Source organism: Ailuropoda melanoleuca, chromosome 12 (genome assembly GCF_002007445.2).
Source record: "Ailuropoda melanoleuca isolate Jingjing chromosome 12, ASM200744v2, whole genome shotgun sequence".
NCBI classification, from domain to species: domain Eukaryota; kingdom Metazoa; phylum Chordata; class Mammalia; order Carnivora; family Ursidae; genus Ailuropoda; species Ailuropoda melanoleuca.
In genome coordinates, this window is record NC_048229.1 from 32,952,155 (window position 1) to 32,973,208 (window position 21,054).

General features: G+C 51.3%; 1 protein-coding gene across 1 annotated transcript in view; it reads left to right on the forward strand.

The window, feature by feature from the left end:
• Positions 1-21,054, forward strand: part of LOC100477006 (RNA-binding protein Nova-1) — a 29,368-nt gene continuing 8,314 nt past the window's right edge. Inside the window, exons 1-3 of the mRNA XM_034638996.1 lie at positions 1-572; positions 9,099-9,242; positions 14,369-14,535. Coding sequence (XP_034494887.1) covers positions 488-572; positions 9,099-9,242; positions 14,369-14,535 — 396 coding nt within the window. The 5' untranslated portion in view covers positions 1-487. The remainder of the gene's footprint in view (positions 573-9,098; positions 9,243-14,368; positions 14,536-21,054) is intronic.

Consider the following 21,054-nt stretch of genomic DNA (forward strand, 5'->3'; position numbering starts at 1 on the left):
GGTGGGAGGGGCCAGGCCTCTGTGGGAGCCTCCGGGAAGAAGATGCTCGGGCCAGCAGCCACCGCCAGCCCTGCCGCCGCTGCCGCCCGCTCCCACCGCCCCCCGGGTCCCCACTAGCGGCTGCCTCCGCCTCCCACCTCCGGTCCCGCTCCCCGGCCCCCCGCCCCGAGCAGGGTCTGGGGGGCTCGGCCCTCCACCCCGGGGGAGCAAAGAAGGGGGTCCCGACCCCCCCCCAGTGGCGCGGCCAGTCCCTGGCCTTGGTAATCTTGAGAGAGACCCCACCCCTCAGTTCTCTCCGGGCCCTATCGGGGACCCCCCTTGCCCTCCCGTCCTGCCCACATCCGCTCTCCAGGCTCTGTCAGCCCCCCAGAACCAGCTCCCTCCCTCCTTCCCTCTCCAGGGTTCCCCCTCCCCCATCCCTCCGCCACCGCCGCCGCCGCCGCCGCAGCCGCCGCAGCAGCAGCAGCCGCCGCCCCAGGCCCCCCCCATGGAGCCCGAGGCCCCGGATTCCCGCAAGAGGCCCCTCGAAACGCCCCCCGAGGTGGTCTGCACCAAGCGCAGCAACACGGGAGGTGAGAAAGGGTTGCGACTCGGTGTGGGGGAGCGGGCAGGGGGCCTCGCCTTTCTCCATCCTCCTCCCCCCGCCGTGGCAGGTGCAAGGGCTCTGGGGCGGGGAAGGGCGCCCCTCCCTAGACCCGGGAGCTGAGAGGGGCGTTGGGAGGGGGCCGGACCCCCTCCCCCTCTCGCCGCTGCCCGGGGCTGGGAGCTTTGTCTGCGATGAGAGGGGATGGGGGGGAGGGGGTGGTTAAGTGTCCTTGGGGGCCTCAAAGGATGGGGGGCGTGGGTCCCCCTGAGCGGGCGTCTCTGTGTCCTTGAGGGGTGTGTGATGTGACCCTTTCGGGGCAGGGGTGTTCCCGGGCTGGCGTGTCCTGGCGCGGGGGAGGGGAAGGAGTAGAGGAGGCCTGTGGACCCGGAGCTTCCCAGCCTCCCTCCCTGGGGATGTCCTGAGCAAGGGTTGTCCCAGAGGGAGGCATGAGTGGGCCATGGGCGAGATTGTGCGTGGGGACAAGCTGGGCGGGTGTGTTGGGTGAGATGGAGGAATGGGTGGGTGTGTAAAGCTAGGTGGGAGAATGTGTGGCTGGGACAGGTGTGTGTGTGTGTGTGTGTATGTACACTTGTGGGCCCTGTAAGGCCTGGATGTGTGACATTAGGGATCATGGATATGACAGGAAAGAAGATGTGTGTGTGTGTGTGTGTGTGTGTGTGTGTGTGTGTGTATAAGAGACAGGGTGAGATGAGGGGCTGGGCTCTGTGTTTGAGACCCTCAAAGGGGTTCGTGTGGTAAGGGAAAGTGTGTGCATGTCAACCTAGAGGGGGCTGTGGCAGTGTGACACATGAGTGAGAGGGTGTGTGTGACATGCAAGGGGGTGTGTGGGGGAAGCTGAATGGGCCAGCTCTGGGTGTGAGCCATGAGAGGCTGTGTGGATCAAGGAAGGCAGTGTGACACAGGCGTGTCTGGGGCGGGGTGGGACCAGAAGAAGCTGGTGAGGGTATGTGACAAGAAAAGGGTGTGGGTGTGACTCCAAAGAGGCTGTGGCTGGGTGTGACACATGGAGGTGTGCAACAGTGACATCAGAGGGGGCGTGTGCGACAAGGGAAGGTGGGTGTATGACGGGAGAGATTAGAGCTCTGTGGGTGAGCTGCACGAGGGTGTGTAACAAGCAGAGGGAAGGATGGGTGCCCGTGTGACAGGGAATGTGTGTATATGACACCCCAGGGGTGTGAAAAGGGAAGGGGTGTGTGTGTGTATATATATATATATATCTGTAACAAGGGGAGGGTGTGTGTGAAATGGTTGAGTATGTAACACTAGAGATATGGGAGTGATTCTGTGTGTGAGAGAGACAAGGGATTGTGTGTGTGTGTGTATGTGTGTGTGTGATGTCTGAGTGTTTGACAACACAGAAGGTATGCGCGTGTAAGACAGGAGGGCCCCCGCTGTGTGTGTGACCTGAGGAGGTATGTGTACCAGATAAAAGACAAGCTGGGAACTCTAGTGGGTGTCTCTCTGGCCGGGGACTCAGGAAGGAGGTAGGGATTCTCAGCGTCTCAGAGCCCAGTCTATTAACTCCCTGGATGGAGGGAGACCCCAGAGCAGACAAGCCCCTCCCTGCGGTCACCTTGGCCAAAATCGGCTTCCTCTGGCCTTTTCCTCCGGATGGGAGAGGGATGACCTGGGGCAGAGTGCATGCTCCCCAGTCTAGCAGGCCCTGTAGTGGGTGGGTGGGGACCTCCCACCTCTTCCCCGAGATGGAACACAAGCCAAGTCTCTTTCCCCCATTCCGGCGCCGCCCTCCCCACTCCTGTCCAGGTGGGACAGGAATTGGGGACCCCCTGGCTGCCTGTGAGAGGGTGTCCAGCAGAAATTGGAGGAAAGGGAAGTTGGAGGAGGGGTGGGAGGGAGTTTCCTGTCCTTCTTCCTGCTCCCCCCACCCCCAGCACACACATGAATATGTCCCAGCCAACTTCCTTCCCTTCTTCCTGCCCCACTGCCATTCCCAGTCCTGGAGAGAGTTGGGGACCCAGGCGGGGACCCAGGCGGCCCCTGAGCCTGACCTGGCAGCCCAGCCCTGCCCCTGCTTGTGGGGGGGGAGGGGTGTCTCATCCTTCTTTTAAAGGGGCTGAGGTGCTCTAAATCTGATTGCTCAGAGCAGCACAAAACTAACAATGGTGACGCTGCCAAGGACGGTCAGGCCCGAGCGCTTGGCACCTACTAGAAGTCAGGCTCTGAGATATGGGTTAATTTCCAAATACAGCCCTCTGGAGATGATTTGAGCTGCTTTTTCACATGAGGAAAACAGGCTCAGCGAAATGAAGCCACTTGCCCGAAGTCACACAGCTCGTAAGTTGGTGGAGCTGGGATCTATTCAGCCCTGGGCCGTCTGGCCCTGGAGCTCGTGTGCTTAACCACTGGGCATCCTGCCTCCCTCAGCAGCGGGGAAAACTAGGATGAGCCCTTAGGGACCCTCTCCTCCAGATGCTTCCACCTCCCCTCCTGTTGACCCGTGGGGAAACTGAGGCCTGGAGATGCGAAGGGACAGTCCTCCGTTTACAAAAACACTCAGGAGGCAGCGTTGGGCAAGGATCCGGGACTTTCATCTCAAAATTGGGAGCTCCTTGCAATAATACTGTCCTGAGTGGGGGATGCTGGGTCAACCTCACCCCTGTCCTGAGCCTCAAGGGTCACCGTCTGTCAAGTGGGAAAATCACAATAACCACAAGGATAATAGTAATAATCACTACCAATATTATTGCTCACTGCTTTATAGGCAGTATTTCATGTAATCCTCCCAACACTCTATGATGTAATAATTAACCATAATAAATTATAATAATGGCTAATATCTTTGGCCTGCAGTACACCAGGAAGTATTATGGAAAATGCTTGGCACAGACCAATCATGTAATCCTTACAATTCTTTTATGTTACCCTTCTTAACAGATGACAAACTGAGGCACAGAGAGGTTAAGTAACTTGCCCAAGGTCAGTCAGCTAATTAGAGGCAGAGTTGGGCTTTGAACCCGGGAGACTGGCTCTATTATGTGGGTACACACTATAGTGAACCCCATTTTTGGGTGAGGAAACCGAGGCCCAGAGGGTTGAGGGAATCTTCTGGGGTGTCACAACCAGTCGTGGCAGACGGGGCAGATCGAGCTCTCGCCCGCAGCGCCAGCCTGCCACTCCTGCCCATTCTCGGGGGCTGAGAGAGGAGATGGTGTCTGTTCCAACTAATGTCTGGGCGCTGTGACTGCCAGACGCCATTGGGAGGGAGACAAGGCACCTAAGGACAGGAGGACTCGGGTGAAGAAGTTGAATGGAAACTCAGGTTGGGAACTCACTCATCAGAGAGACAAAGGACTGTAGTTTAGCAGGACAATACCAAAGGATGCCCCCCCCCCCTGAGTACAGATGAAACTCCTAAGGTACCACCAGCAATGCATACTCCTAACTGTATTCCCACCTCTGTCACCCCCATATGTACAGAAGCAGCAACTTCCCTCCCCACATACACATGGTCATACGCACCTGTCACCCCTGAACGCGATTCCAGCCGCCAGGTCTTGCTCCCAGCATCCTCCCTGCTTACCATAAAGACAATGTCACCAGGGTCAAGAGCCCCGAGAGTGAGATGGACTTTCCACGGTCTATTCATCTGCCATGGGCTTGGTGTGGGACCCTCGGGCCAGTTATTTCACTGCTCCGAGCCTCAGTCTCCTCATCTGGAAAATGGGAGCCGTAAGATGTGCTAGTAAGCCCCTGGGGCTGTTGTGTGGGTTAAATGAGACTCTATATACGAAGCCCACAGCAAAGCGTCGACACATGATAGTGGTCGTTACTACTGTCAACAGTGCCACCGAGAATGTCATCGGAGGCCTGTTGCACCATCGCGCGGCGCTTCGCCCCAAGGAAATCATACCCATCCACCTTTCTCTCACTCAGAGACAGTGTCACAGCTCAAAGACGGCATCACACCTCCGGCATGCTGTCCCCCCAGGTTCTGTATTGCGCTTCTCACGCGATCGGGCAACACCGTCATTCACAGAGAGACTGCTTCACACACCTGCCGTCCCCGCCCTCCTGAGCGGTGCTGCTCCCACCCCACACCCCGCCGTGTCGTCTTGTCTTCCACCAGCCACATCCCCACATGCTCCCACGACAATGTCAACATCACACCCCTGCCGCCTCACACCTCCGTGGAACACACCGACACTTCCGTCCCCAACCCGCAAGCCAGAGCAGGTCCCATGAGCACGGCACCCCAACTTCGGTTCCCCCTAGAGCTCCTGTCAGTGGAAACACCCCTACAACACACACCCCCATCCCTTCGGCTCTACCTTTGTCATTAATGAACCCCCCTCCCAGCCCGCTTTAAAGCCACCTTTCAGGGTCAACTCTCTGATAAAAAGTGCCACTCTTACCACACAGCACCCCACATCTCTTGGGTAGGTCACCATTATTTAAGGGAAGAGGGGTATTGGTTGCTTTTTGGAAACTCCAGAAGCATTTCTGAAGAAGATGGGCACAACAGGCAGAGGGAGAGAGCAGAGGGAGCTGAGGTGAGGATACTGGACGTTGTAGCAGGAGGAAAACCAGCAGGAGAGAAGTGGGCATCTCTCCTTCTTCAGTCATGGTCAAGGGTAAAGGGAGCTTCCTGAACCCCAGGGGAAAAGCTAAGAGGAGGGTGGAGGTAGGCGGGTGCGGAGTTCTGGCATTCAGATCCTACTTCAGTAGAAGGAAGAACTTTCTCACAGGCAGAGCCTTGGTTGCTCGAACCGGGTGGGGAGCGTGTGAGGTCTGGGGGCTCCGGGTTCAGCTGAGGGTGTGTGTCTCCCCTTGCTGAAAGGCAGGCTGGGAAAGAGAGGCCTGGCTTTTTCCTGGGGGGCGTGGGATTCACACGGGGCCTTAATGGTGGGGGGAGGGGAGTGCTCCCAAATGGGAAAGACATGCAGAAGATTCTGAAGAGTTCAGAGCGGTCTGTTGGCCGGCTGCCGTGGGGACTCCTGGCCTGAGTTCCGACCTTCTGCAGGTGGGAGGTCCTGCCTACTCAGTCTCCATAGGAGGCTGCCCTCAGGTAGAAGCTCCAATTTATACTCGTCTGATACGGGGACCCTCGAGCACCCAGAAGGGGACCCTCGAGCTTGAGTTGGTCCATGGACAAACTTTTTTTTTTTTTTTTTTTGCCATTGTATGTTTATATTCTGTGTCCCGGAGGGGAAAACATCACCACCCTTCAGACTCTGATTATTAGCAGTGTTTTTTTTTTTAAGTGTCCTCTTTACAGAGATGCATTTAAATTTTGAAAGTGAATGGACTTGAAGGAAATGGACTGTCTGTCTTGTTCCCTGCTGTGTCACCAGCACCTCAAACAAGGCCTGGCACAGAGTGGGTGCTCAGGAAGGATTTGTTGGAAGAAGGGAGGGAAGGGGGAGAAAAGGAAGAAAACAGCACCGAGGGAGTCACAGAGATGCTGGGCAGGGTCTCGCGTCCATCAGTGAGATCATTCCTCCTCCAAAAAGCAGGCCTGCCACAGCCCCTAGGGAGCAAGTGATGAAGGAAGTGGGGTCTCCCCTCCTTCTCCCATTGCCCAAGGAGAACCTCAGACCTTAGAGGCTCATCTCCCCATTTGTAGAGCACTTACCCTGGGCCAGACGCTGTGAGAAGAACTTTGCTTGTATTTCTGACATTGGTAATAGTCATGATGATGGTGGGGGTAATGAGAGCTAACATTTCTCAAGTGCTCCAGGTGCCCGAGACCACCCTAAGTACTTTATGGTTTATCACTTGATTAATCACCGTAGCCCTATGAGCTAATACTATCACATCCCCATTTTACCGATGACAATACTGAGGCCCCACGAGGTGAGGTGGTTTGCCCAAGGCCCCGCACCCCATCAGGGACAAAATTCACACTCAGTCTAAGGCTGTTTCTGCTGTTGTATACAGAGATTCCTGGGGAAGGGGAAGGCAGAGGGCACAGAAAACGGGGTGGGGGTGTACCCAGTTTTCTTCAGAGTAGATGAATACCTTCTACCTTCAAGAAGGAAGTTGGGGAAGAGGCCCTGGCTGGAGAGAAAATGGGGATGGAAGTCAAAGAAGGAAAAAGAGGATGGAGTCCTTCATGAGAATGCCCTCCCCATCTTTCGGAGCCTTTCAGGGATGGAGGACTGGTCCCCCATCTCTGTGACAGTTTTAGGGGCGGGCAGTGGGCAGGCAAGAGGCTGCCTCTGTGAGCCCAGGGAAGAAAGTGAATTCAGGGGGGGTCAGAATGATTGATGGGAAGGCACTCTGGGGGGCTAATTACCTAATAGGTTTAATGGTCTGAAGAGGCAAGTTTAAGTGGATTGCCTTGGGCTCAGGGCAACCCCTTCATCCTGGACTCCCTCCCCATGCCTGCAAAGCCACATCCAGCTCCTTGGCCCTATACCCCTATCTTAACACATCAGGGAGCCTGGAACCTTTAATCTTAAGGGATCAGGCAGATATGGGCAGGGCTCCTGGCCCCCCGCCCTGCCCCCACTTTTACCAGAACAGTTTCTCTTTTATCTGCTCTGTGTGTTGGAGTTTCATGTGAGACATTGAAAATAGATTTCCTTTGCTTAAAAGAAAAAAATTTTAAAAACCACTGGGGGATGTTTTAAGACTTAAACTTTGGAAGCAGAGTGGCCTGGCTCCTCCCTTCCTTTCCCCAGTGTTTATTGCATGCCTACTGTGTGCTGAGCACTTCTGTGATACATTGTCCTGAAGGCATGAAACAAACAGAAGGGGATCCATCTCCTCCTCAGGGTTCAAGGAAAGCTTCCAAGAAGAAGCATCATTTGAGTGGGGACCTGAAGGACAAGAGGAATTCACTGGGGGGGGGGGAGTTCCAAGCAAAAGGAATGTGCAAAGGCCCTGAGGTGGGTGGGAGGAGGGAACGTTTAAGGAACAAAGAGGAGGTATGTCTGATGCACATAGAGGAAGATGAGGATGTGAAACTGGAAAGAAGTGCAGGGCCAAATCACAGAGGCTCTTATACTGAGAAGGCTCCAGAATTTGAATTTCTACCCTATGAGAACTTAGGGGCAACATTTGGGTTAGAAGGTGGGAGAGGTGAGGCATGAGCCTTGAGTGCATTAACAAAGCGCTTTACACAGGACCAAGAAAATTGGTCCCTAACAAAGAATGGGACAGTCCCACAAGTGACCAGTGGCACCACCTCACCACTCCTAGGTCTTAGAGACTGTCCTTGAGTGCGTTGGTCTTCAGCCACCAGCATTGGAAGGTGGTAAGTAAGTGAAGGCCAAGAGTGAAGCAGAATTGCATTGGAATCTCAAACCAGTGAATTTCTTGGTGCCCTTGGGCAGCTGACCTTGGGCTGGTGCCTTCACCGCCTCCGTGCCTCAGTTTCCTCCTATGTAAAAACGGAGCTCATTATACCCCCCTCATGGGGAATTGTAGGGAATGGTTGAGGTCAAACTTGCAAAGCACTCAGCACAGGACGGGGTCCATATTAAGTGCTAAGAACATCTCTGGATATTCTCCTCTGGATCCCTCCTCCCCCACCCACCCCTCGATGGTTCCACAAGTCAGCCTGCCACCACCTCCTGCCTCATGAACATCAGAGGGATCTTCTGGAAACCTAAGTCAGATCCCACCCCTCCTCTGCTCCAGAACCATCTCTGGTTCCCCTGGTTCCCATCTCACTTGGAGTAAAAACTAAAGACCTCACTGTGACCCCACCACTACCACCACCTCTCTCTGCCCTCATCCCCTTCCACTCTCCACCTCTCTTCCTCAGCCCCAGCTACACGGGCTACCTCACCTTCCCTCGCACAACTCAGGCACAATCCCACCCCAGGGCCTTTGCACTTGCTATCCCACAGATCCTCATGGTTCCATTCCCACCTCCACAGCCTGGAAACAATCGGTTATAAGGGTCCAGAGCCTGGACTCTAAAGCCAGGTTATAAAGTACTTCTTTCATAGCATCAGTGTGAAAATTAAAAGAACTAGTATTTGTGTAGTACTTGGAACAGAGTCTAGTGTCTGCTAGGTTCTGTAGAAGTATTTTTAAACAAAGAATGCCACATTCTTGGGGAGGGCTTTTCTGGCCACCGGATCTGACACTGCAGCTCCTACAATCCCCCTTCCCTTCTCCTGCCCCTTTTTGTTTTCCTGGTGCTGTCTCCCCCCCTCTAGAAGAATGTAGCTGTGTGAGCTCTTGGCTGAATCACTGAAACTCTCTCGGCCTTATTTGCCTCATTTGCCTGTGAAATCAGGGAGTTTGTCTGTTTTCCTCATGGCTGTTTCACTAAAACAGTGCCAAGCGTGTGGTAGCAGGTGCTCAGTAACTATTCGTGGAATGAATGAATGAATGAATGAATGAGCGAGTGAATGAATGAAGATCATTATTTGTATTATTCTCCCTGCTGCTATTCTCATGGCCATTGCTCCTGTATGTTCCTGTGATGCCAGTGGTTTCCTATGCCCACACCATGCCGAAGGTGAAGACCCCTTCCCCTGCCTCCCTTACCTTCCCTCCCCGTGTGCCCCTGCAGAGGAAGGAGAATACTTCCTGAAGGTGCTGATACCCAGCTACGCGGCAGGCTCCATCATTGGCAAGGGCGGGCAGACCATCGTGCAGCTGCAGAAGGAGACAGGAGCCACCATCAAGCTCTCTAAGTCCAAAGACTTCTATCCGGGTGAGCCCTGGCCCAGGACTCTGCCCTTGGCCTCCTGTTCCTCCCACCTGGGCCCTGGATAAGGGGGAAGAGCTGCCTTTGGGGCAGTCATAGTGATGGGGGGCCTCCCCTCCTCCTAAGGGGACAGAACTGCCCTCAGCCCCAGGGGCCAGGCCTGAGCAGATGGGGATGGGGGCAGGGCAAGACAATGGGCCTGCTGCATATTCATGAGCTCATTTGCATGATGTGCTGGCAGATGTGCCCCTTCCCACACACCTGCCCCTTTGGGTCAGTTGGAGTTGCTGGAGGGGGGTGGGCAGGGAGGCAGGTGTCAGGGTGTCCCTTGGGGTTGGGGGTCCCGCCAGCCATGTTGCATACTCCCCCACACACACTTCTTTCCCCCCACTCTTGCCCTTTGAATTTCTCTGTTACCCCATCCTGCCCAGTTTGAGTCTCGCTGGTTTTCTCAGTCTGTGTCATTCTTCCTATGTCTCTCTCATTCTGTTTCTGACTTTTTCATCTCTTGTTCCCTGACTCTCCGTTCCCATCTGCCTCTCTCTGGCCCCTCCTGCTCTTCTTTTTGCTTCTAACTCTCTGATTCTGTTTGGATGTCCCCACCCCTTGTCCCTATCCATCTGTCCTGTCCATCTCTGCTTTTCCTCCTCCCTCTTTCCCCCCTTCTTGTCTTCCCCCCCTCGCCCCATCTTTGCCTTCCCTCCACCTCTCATAGTCTCACGTTTTTCTTTCTCTTGCTCCTTAACTCTCTGTGGTCAGTCATCCCTCAATGATCTGTTGGATCGCCCCTCATTTCTTCCTGACTCTACTCACTCACCTCTCCCTTCGTGTTTCCTTCCCGGTGTCAGCCCTCACGTGCTTTTTCTTTCCTTCCTCCAAACCCAGTCCCTTTTCTGCCTCTCCTCCAGCTTGCTTTCTCCCCACAACCACAACACTTCCAAGGCCCCTCCACTCCCTCTACTGCCCCCCTGCGTTATCTGTCCCCCCCCATCTCCCCCTCCCAAGACCAGTGCCTGAGCTTGGACATCTAGGGATGTCCCCCAGAGAAGGCCCCCAGAATCGCATCTTTGGTCCAGAGCTGATTCTAGTTCATCCTTAATCCCCTTGGATTTTTTAGGTCAAACACCAGAGCTGGAGCTCAGGGTCAGGACACATTCATATTCTCCCTCTCTCTCCCTCCTCCCTCCACCTGCCCTGCCTCCCATCTCACTAAGCAGCTTTGGCAAGAGGTTTAGAGAACTGTCCAGGGAACCAGGTACGCCCCCCACCCCGCTTTCCTCTTCCGCCCTGGCCCAGTTTCCCCCATATGACCCCTAGGCCATAAGATATGAATAAGACCTCTGCTTGGGGCATTTATCCGAGGACACTTTGTTCCTTAAGACTGGATCACATTCTGTGACATGAGACACATCATCTCCACCCAACTCAGTGACACACCCCACAGGCCAGGCAACTGAGAACCCAGAGGATGGGACAGTCATTGGCTTCTTGGGCCAAATACTGTTCAAACAAGCAACGTGAGCCAGCATTTCTCTCCAGCCCCAGGACATGTGTCCAGTGCCCCATCCCCACTGCTGACGTGGAATTTCCAGATCATATGGCTTGTGCCACCTCAGAGATGCGGGACATGGCCCCCTACATCCTAGTCCTGCTCCTAGGACTTCCCAGGACCCACAGGAACACAAGAAATGAAGGTGCTACTGCTTGAAAGGAAGAGCATATTTTCCTCTGCTCCTGGCTAACACCCTTTCGTTCATTTATTCAACCTACATTCTCTGAGCACCTGTTCTGTGGACAGAGATGAGCACATAGCAGTGATTGACATATCCCCCACTTTTCCTCACAGATCTCACAGCCCAGTAGGGAAGACAGACTGAACACCAGCAATGATCCAGCGTGGTCAGGGCTAGGAAGGGGAAGCCCAGAGGATGGTGGCAGCCCAGACGGGGCACCTGACCCAGCCTGGAAAGGTCAGGGAGGGCTTCCTGGAGGAGGGGCCCGGAACAATAAGTAAGAGTGAGCTAGATAAAAGCAGGGAAGAGTACTCCAGGAAGATGAACTCGCAGGTTCAAAGGCTGGAGGGGGAGTTTGTTCACTGTGACTGAAACATACAGAACAGATGAGAAATGACAATGGAGAAACACACAGACAGATGGACACACACGCGCACTTGCACTCACACTGCACTTGTGTCTACTACATGAAACAAAAACCTACCCGACCCTTAACCCCAAGAGAGGGGCAGAGCACAAAGGGTGTCCCCTCCTTGGCACAGGAAACACCAAGTTCCAGACTCTGTCCTTCCAGATCATTCATGGAGAAACTGAGACCTAGAAAGAAGCAGGCATCTGCCCAAAGCCACACACACAGACTTCCATACATCCACTCCGACACCGTAGTGATTCCAAACTCCTTCTGACTTTGAGCATCTGCCTGAAGCTCTGTCCCCCAAAGAAAAGCACAGACACACACTTTAAAAAAAAATTATTGATTTATCATATACTGCTTTAAAGTACAAAATCTTAAGTGACTACTTAATAAATCCATACATATTCTTTTTTACTATCAAAAATACAATAACAAAAATGAAGGTGTCTTATGGCCTCCTCCCAACACACACACAAGCACACACAAGAGTTTGTACCCCCCCCCAAATTGAGCACAGGGTGGCTCCAGGGTTAAAAGCCCAGACTCTGAAGCCAGACACCTGGGTGTGAATCCAGGAACTTTCACTACTGGCTGAGTGAACTCGGACAGATCCCAAACCTTTTCTGTGTCCTTAGCAGTAAATCGAGAATAATAATATTGCCTACCTCCTACATTAAGTGCACAAATATATTCAAAGTGCTTAGGATAGTGCCTAACACTTGGTATTTTGTAAGCACCAGCTGTCATTATTGGACACTCTTTCAGGGACTAACCAAGCCCCCCAAAGCCCTCGTGGACCCCACTAGACAACTACAAAGGGTGGGAAATCCCAGACTTCTGGAGCTGGAAGGGAGCCTCGCAGGAATGGAGAGCGGAGCCACTTCAGCCAGGCTTTCCCTAGGGCCACCCCGCCCCCCCCCCAGTTCCCACCCTGACCCACACCCTTTCCTATTTACACCCAGACGGAGGCAGCCTGCACGCTGACTCACCCTTGGCTCAGACCAGTCCATTGTTCTGGGGTCGGGGGGAATCAGTGAGGAACCGTAACCCAGAGGAGATGGAGGATGTCAACCACCCAAGTGCCCCTAAGACAGTGACACTCGGACACATGGCGAGACTGGCCCACCAGGCTGAGATGGCCAGAGAGGGGTCAGGGTAGTGGCACCACCATGCTGCGGTAGAATGCCCACAGGAGACTGGACCCTTACCCCCAAATGTCCCAGACACTCAGGCACATGGAGCCTGGCACACACTCAAGACCTTTTACAGACCCAGGGAGCTAACTGGTCCCTGCAGGCAAAGTCCCACCCAGAGAGAGACACAGACACCCACTCCACACACCAAATACATGCAGCTCAGCCAGGCATGCACACTGTCACACCAGCCGGTCACCAAGACGGTAGAGCCATCTTTGTCCTGCTGTAACGCATACACCCAGACAGACAGACAGACACACACACACACACACACACATCAGTCCTCCTGTCATGCTGACCCTTGAGTCTGCCTGTCGGTCTCCCTCTCTCTTTCTCACATTGACACACACCAGTGATAGAGTCTTGTCTGTCTGTCTGTCTCCTACACACAGGCTCACGCACATATACACACATACCACACACCAGTCATCCAAATGGTCTTTTGAACACCAAAAGGTGTCTGATTGTCTCTTTTCTGCCAACACTCACGCTGACATCCGGTCTCAAAGTGATATTCATTCATCATACAGCCCCAGTGCTGCTTCATGGGACTCTGTTCCTTTCTCTCAGACTCTCCTGTACAAGCAGCTTGGTCTCACAAACAGTACATACATAACCTTGAACATCACAGTGACACCCGAAGTCTTTCCCGCGTGCAGGATTGCACAATCTCTACTGGATTCACTGTGTCATGTTGTCTGTTGACATCTCAGGCTCTCCCACGCTTTCTCTTATACATATACACAGATAAAGATAACTTAGCCAGTCCTGCCCAGGTATACACATGCATTGAAATGTGTGCATACGCGCACACACACACACACACACACGACTCACCCAAACAGCCTCACAGATGTATTCACACTGGTCAGAGTGTCCCCAGAGTCTCTGTCCCGCACACATATATCCCAACATCACCCAGAGTTGGCTTCTTTTCACCCCACTGCCTCCCTACCTTTCGTACACACACACACACACACACACACACACACACACAAACACACACAGTAAGGATGCTTAGGTTAAAACCATAGCCAAAATCTAGACAATCTCCAGCAAAGGCATCCACCCCACCCTCCTTTCTCCATCCCTGAGTCCCTACCCTTCCACAAGTTGCCTCTGCTCTCCCCTGTCCACACCCTCGCCCTCCCCCACCCTTCGGCCCTCCATCTGGTGGGTCCAGGCGGGTACTCTAGCCTCTCTTCTGTCTTCCCCATCCCCCAGCCCTTCCCCATCCTCTCCAAAAGCCCAGAGGCCTTCGCTGCAGGCTTTCAGAGGTTGCCACGGCAACGGGGCTTCGTCCCTCGTCCCCCTGGGGGTGGGCTGAGGACCCGGCCAGCCAGACCGATAAGGGGGTTCCAGTTACTGTGGCAACCGTTGCAGGCCTGAGCTCCCGGCTTCTGGGGGTGGGGGGGGAGTGAGTGAATGGTTGCCAGGGCAACCGGGAGCCGGCAAGGACTGGGAAGAGGCAGCTGAGCCCTGTCTCCCCTGCCCAGGGCTGCTGTGGGCATCGCAAAGCGCTTAAGTATCATTCTTCCATCCCCTGGGGTTGTTTTGGGGGAGGGACACGAAGTGCAGATTATAAAACAGGCATTCCACTCACTTTCCCAGCTACCCACCATGGCCTGGGAGCCCATGCCAGCTTCCCCAGGCTTACCATGTGACCTGGGCCCAGTCAGGTCCACTTTTTGGATCTAGGTTTTCTCTTTCCATTAAATGGGGCCCGTCTCCCAGGAATCTTCCCATTCCTGTGTGATGAGGGTGCCCTCTCTCTCCCTTGCTCAACAGGAACCACAGAACGAGTATGCCTGGTACAGGGCACAGCAGAGGCCTTGAATGCTGTGCACAGCTTTATTGCTGAGAAGGTCCGAGAAATCCCACAAGCAATGACCAAGCCTGAGGTGGTCAACATCCTTCAACCCCAAACCACGATGAACCCTGACAGAGCCAAGCAGGTCAGCAGGGGCAAAGACTGGGTTTCTGTAAAGCCGGTGAGGTTCGGGAGAAGACACTTCTCCCATATCACTGGATTACTGTGGGAGTTGAATGGGATAAGGCCGATAAGACGTTTGCCAATCAAATACGTGGTAGTAGTTAGTCGTATTATTAGGGAGTCAGCCTAGGGACGCCAAACCTCTTAGAGTGGGCTTCATGCAGAGAGAGTGAGGGTCTGGGAGACTTTGCCCTGGACCACCTCCCACGCCCCCCCCCATCTTATCCCTCCTTCCTGGGATTCCCTAGACCCTCTTCTTCCTTCCACCTCATCCCATCGTCTCCCAGAGCAACCTGCCTCCCACTTCCGGTTGTCACCGGAAGTGACTTCATTGACAGCCCATCCACATCCAGAAGAGTTTAGAAATGTCCTCATACTCCCTCTTTCCATTAATTATTGTATGGGATAGCCACCATTTTGAAGAAATGGTGTTTTGCTAGCGAGGGAGGGGGCAGGTCCCTCTCCTACACAGGACTCTCTAAGGAGGGATGGAAGGAGGAGGACAGCGCCTCTTGGTTGCCTCAGTTACGGGGAAGCGGTGGCGTAGGGGCGTGGTACGGAGCGGACCAATCACTACTCCGGCCTCTCTGGTTGCCATGACCACGGTGCTCGCCAAGGGCAGGTGGGCTTGCTGCAAAGCCCCTGGCGTGGCCCTGGATGGGTAGGAGGCGGAGGGGAGGGGAACTGCGTACAATCCCCGTGTTCTCTCCCCTTCCCCACTCCCATATACTTGCACACACAACGCAGAGGGGAGAGAGCCCCTGGCAGGAGGACAGGCCACTTGTGAGGGCTCCTTAGCGTGTGCCTAGAAGCAAAGACGAGGAGAGACCCTCGGTAAAAGGAATCTGGAATTCTTGGGAATCCTTGTTACTCTGAGATGGGAGAAACCACCGACCTGAGTACCCCCAAGCTCCTGGGGAACCGGTGGGCGGAAAGCCCTGGAAGAATGCTGCCAAGCGGATCATTCCCAAAAAAGACTTCGGGTTTGGGGCTTGGAGCGTGGCTGCTGTCCTTGGTGCTGAAGCGGCTCTGCCAGGTCTCTCCCGAATCCCTTCCCACCAGCAGGCCACACCGTTTACACGGTGGCAAGGATATTGCCTCTTCCCTCTGCCTTGGTCACGGCCACAAAGAGCTCAGAGTTCATGAAGGGTTTGCACGTGTTTCAGGGAAGATGGGGTCAGCACCATCTGCGCCCTATCCTTTCACCCCACCCCCTAATCCACAGGAACTCTGAGATAGTGGAATCAAAAGTTTATAGAACCAGGATTTTTCCTCTCCTTATATATTACTTAGGGGGCTCTAAAGAATGAAAGAGATAATGGCTGAAGGCTCAGGCTCTGGAGTCAGATGTTGAGTTGAATCTTACTCTGATAACTTACTTCTTTACCTGTGCGACCTTGAACAAGTGACTTGATTTCTCCGTGCCTCATTTTTCTCATCTGCAAAATGAGATTCATGATGACACCTACTTAAGGGCAGTGATCAGTGTTCACTGATGTTGAAAAAGCGCTTAACCTGAATGCCTAATTCATAGAAAGTTCTCAAAAAATGTTAGCTGCTTATATTATTATGGGATTTTTAAGTAAGAAGACAGGTCTACTCTCTTTCTACATTGGACTTGCTGTGTTACTCTGGGTTCCTTTCCCTTCTGTAAGCCTCAGTTTCCTTTCTTTACAGTGTGGAAGCTGGGCCAAATCAGGGATTATAAATTGAAATGCCTCCAAGATTCAGCAAGGGAACATAAAGAATTGAGGCCTCATCAGAGAGATATAATGTGATTCAAATCTTGCCCTTTGGGAATGTAGACAAAGTGCTGCCACATCTTACAAATTTTTCAGAAGAAGCCAGAAACATGTGAAATCAACTGATTTTCAAAGGCTGGCTCTATCTTAAAACCACTATGTGGCTGTGGGCTGTCTGTGGCCTGAGGACCACCAATTTGCCGCCTCTGGGATAGACTGGTGGTTCTCAGGCCTGGCTGGTATCTGAATCATATAGGCAGCTTAGAATGCAGATTCCTGGGTCCCAGCCCAGAGCCACTGAATCCGAATTTCTGGGGTGAAGCCTTGGGAATCTGAACAGAGATTCCGGACTGGGATCAGATCCTGGCTCTATTACTATCTGTGTGACCTTGAGCAAGTTACTTAACCTCTCTTGCCTCTGTTTTCCAAGCCATAAAATGCGATAATAATAGTGCCTGCCTCTTCTTGTAGGGTAGTGACTATATGAAAGTGTTTACCAAAGTGTCTGGCAAATGGAAGCACTGTTAGCAGTGTAATTATTATTGTATTATGACTATTTGAAAATCTCCACAGACTTGCAAATCATGGGGAGAGATGTGCTCTGAGGTCTTTCAGGCCCTAAAACTCCTACAATTCTACGGCTCTGTGATTTCAAGATTCTCGACGTACATTATTCTAAGACTCCACTGTTCTGACTGACATCCTGGCACTCCAGGATTCTATGAAACTGCACCTGTGATGTCTCTAAGATGCTGTGGGTCTACCACCTGGGCCTATCCTGAAGACAGTTAACGATTTGCTAAGGGCTTCCCATGTGCCAGGCACTCTAGTCATTTACTATTCCCAATGGTTGTGTGGAGTAGCTGTGGTTACATCCGTGTTGGAAGAAAGGAAACAAGGTGCAGAAAGGTGAAGGCGTTTGCTCTTACCATTTCTTGGTGAACAGTTACTTCATCCTTCCTTTTTCCCTCTGAAATGCTGTATCATACTAAATACCTCTTGACTCTTGGGTCTGGTTTCATACATTCTGTTCTATCCTCTTGACTTGGACTTTTTTTCTGATGATTTTTTTTTGCATATATAAATTGAGATATAATTCACGTGCTGTACAGTTCACCATTTTAAAGTATACCATTTAGTGGTGTTTAGTATATTCACAAAGTCACGCATTGATCACCTAATGTAATTCCAAAATGTTTTCGCCACTCCAAAAAGAAGCCCCGTATTACGCTTTGGCAGTCACTGTCCATTCTCCCGGCTCCCCCTCCCTGTCCCAACCACTAACCTACTTTTGGTGTTTATGGATTTGCCTATTCTGGATGTTTTATATAAATTGAATGACATAATACATGGCCTTTTGTGTCTGGCTTCTTTCCCTTAGCAAACTGTTTTCAAGATTAATCCGTATCGTAACATATATCAAAACTTCATTCCTTTTTATGGCCAAATAATATTACGGATATACCACACTTTGGCCATCAGTTGATAGTCATCTGGGCTCTTTCTTTTGAGCTATTATGAAGAATGCTGCTATGAACACATGTGTGGGTATGGTTTTCAGTTCTTTGGACTATATACCTAGGGATGGAATTGGGTCAGATGATACGTCTAACTGAAGAACCGTCAAACTATTTTGCAAAGCACCTGTACCACAGATGTGAGATTTAAATCCAGGTCTACCCATGTGGGTGACAATGACGACAACCATTTCTTGAGTATCTACTAGGAGCACATATGACCTGCACCCTCCCATGGCACCCTATGTTTAGCACATCATAGGTGGTCAGCAAATGTTGCTTGTTTGAATGAATGGATGATGATATGCCCATAAGGGCCAAGCAGAAACATAACTAAGGGGCACTAGCCCCTGAATCAAACTCATCATTTCATGAATGATCTCAGTTCGGCTTCACAATAATTCTGTGGAGGAGAGATGGATATCCCCATTTTATTTTTATTTTTTTAAAAGATGTTATTTATTTATTTGACAGAGAGAGAGCCAGCAAGAGAGGGAACACAAGCAGGGGGAGTGGGAAAGGAAGAAGCAGGCTCCCAGCGGAGCAGGGAGCCCGATGCGGGGCTCGATCCCAGGACAGTGGGATCACGCCCTGAGCCGAAGGCAGACGCTTAACGACTGAGCCACCCAGGTGCCCTGATATCCCCATTTTATAGACCAAAAAACTGAGTCTCAAAGAGGTTGGGTCCCTTGCCCAGCATTAGTGGTGGAGCCAGGATTTCAAACCTGAGCAAGTGAGCAAGTGTCTCCAGAGTCCAAGGCAACTTTTCAGGGATTCGTATGGACAGACTGCAAACTAGTGGTCTGGCTACTACACAGTAGTTCCAGTAGTTCATAGACCTTTTGAAGAGGTAGCCAATAGATAAAAACTAAGGTGCCTCCCATTTTACAAATCAGAATGTCCAATTAATCTAGAAAACTCAGATCAGGCTGCGTTTGTGTAGGCAAATGCACAGCACTCTACTTCCCCACCTCCACACACACACCACCACCACCACCACCAGGTGAGATAACCTGGGCACCTCCATCCAGTCCCATTCCTGCTTGGTCCTGTGGGCACATCACCGTTCCTTCTTTCATCCATCCATTCATTCACACGCTGTTTGCTGAATGCATACCAGGCATTCCCCTAGGCATCAAGAACCCCGCAGTAAACAGTACAGACAGAAATCTCTACCCTTGTGGATCTTACATTCTTTCACAGGGAAACCAAAAAACAAGCCAGTGAATAAGTAAATGTCAGAGAGTGAAAAGTGCTATGATGAAAAATAAAGCATAAAAAGGGGGGGAAAGAGTCCTGGGGCATTTTTTTCTCCAAACTTTTTATTTTGAAAAGTTGAAGAATAATACAGTGAACTCCCTACACACTACACTTAGATTCACTAGTCATTAACATTTGCTTTATCTCTTTACACACACACACAAACACACACACATACTAACATGCACAAGCACTGGCTGGCTTTATTTGCTTGTTTTTTTTGGGTGGTTTTTTGTTTTTGCCGATCCATTTGAAAATAAGTATAAACCCCATGACTCTTCATCCCCAAGTTCTTCAGCATGCCTCTCCCAAGACTAAGGACGTGTCCTATATTGTTACGTTACTGTTATCACACCTACAAAAATTAACACCAATTCCATGCCATTAGTCAATAAAGAGTTCATACTCACATTGTCCCAAAATATCTTCTATGTCTATAAAGTATTTTTCTATCCAAGATTCAGTCAATATTCATGCATTGCATGGGGTTGTTATACCTCATTAGTCTCTTTTAATCTAGAATAGTCTACTATATATATATTTCTTAAGATTTTATTTTTTTAAAGTAATCTCTACACCCAACATGGGGCTCGAACTTACAACCCCGAGATCAAGAGTCACACACTCCACTGACTGAGCCAGCCAGGCACCCTGTCTACTATACATTTTGAAGGTAGAGGCAACAGAATTGCTGATCGGATGTTGAGTAGGAGGGAAAGAGAGGACTCCTAGTGTTGAGCCTGAGGAGTGAAAGGGTGCATTTTCCATGTACTGGAATGAGGAAGACCCTGGTAGAAACACATTTGAGCAGATGAAGAGTTCCACTTTAGATTTTAAGTTTGAGGTGTCCACTCGACATCATTCTAGAGATGTGAAGTTAGCAGTCAGATACAAGTCTGGAGGTGTCTGTGCTAGGGACATAAAATAAGCAAATAAGGCCTCTCTGAGGAGGTGCACTTGTGCAAAGACCTGAACGATGAAAGAGGTGAGCCTCCTTTTCTGGGAAGGAGCATTCTAAGTGAGGGCATAGCAGGTGCAAAGGCCCTGATTCCGGACCAAGCTTGGGACTTGGAGGAACAGCAGGGAGTCTAGTATGCCTGCCATGGAGTCAGCAAGAGGGAGGGAGGGAAAAGTTGAAGGCAGATCAACAACGAACAGAGCAACTAGAGCAGTGGTTCTCAGCCTTGTCAAACCCCGTGTCCTCTTTCCCCCACAAATATTTTCCCAGCCCGCTTACCTCTGAAATTACACACACGCACACACACATACTAATTTCAGTACATGGAAAATGCATATCATGTAGATATATTACCTATCTAAATCTGTGAGATTTTTAACAGTTTTATCGAGATGCTAATTCACACACATACAACGCACCCATTGAAAGCATGCAGTTCCAAGCTTTTATTATATTCAGAATTGTGCATCCAGGCCCACAGTCAATTTTAGAATATTTCATTTCCTCAGAAAGAAATCTTGATCCCCTTAGCTATCACTCCTCAATCCCCACAGCTCAGCACCACCCCCCAGCCCTAAGCCACCACTAATCTACTTTCTGTCTCTATAGATTTCCCTGTTCTGAACATCCGTATAAATGGAATCCTACAATACATGGTCTTTTGTGTCTGGCTTCATTCACACAGCGTGTTTTCTAGCTTCACCCATGTTGTAACCCGGATCAGTACTTTGTTCATTTAAATTGATTGCCAAGGAATATTCCACTGTACGTATGTACATTTTCTTTCTCCCGGAAAACTCTTTTAGATAAAGGAGTGATGTGGTATAAAATGAGATGCATTTTCATAGGTTAATGTTACAGATCGCTACAGTAGAACTAAGGAACGACTCAGCCACTCACACCTAACATAGGCTGAGAGAGACAGAGACAAACACGGGATCCAGGGTGTCATATCGGAGATGTAAATAAGACACGTGGCATTACTACTGTTGTCATGGTTTTTT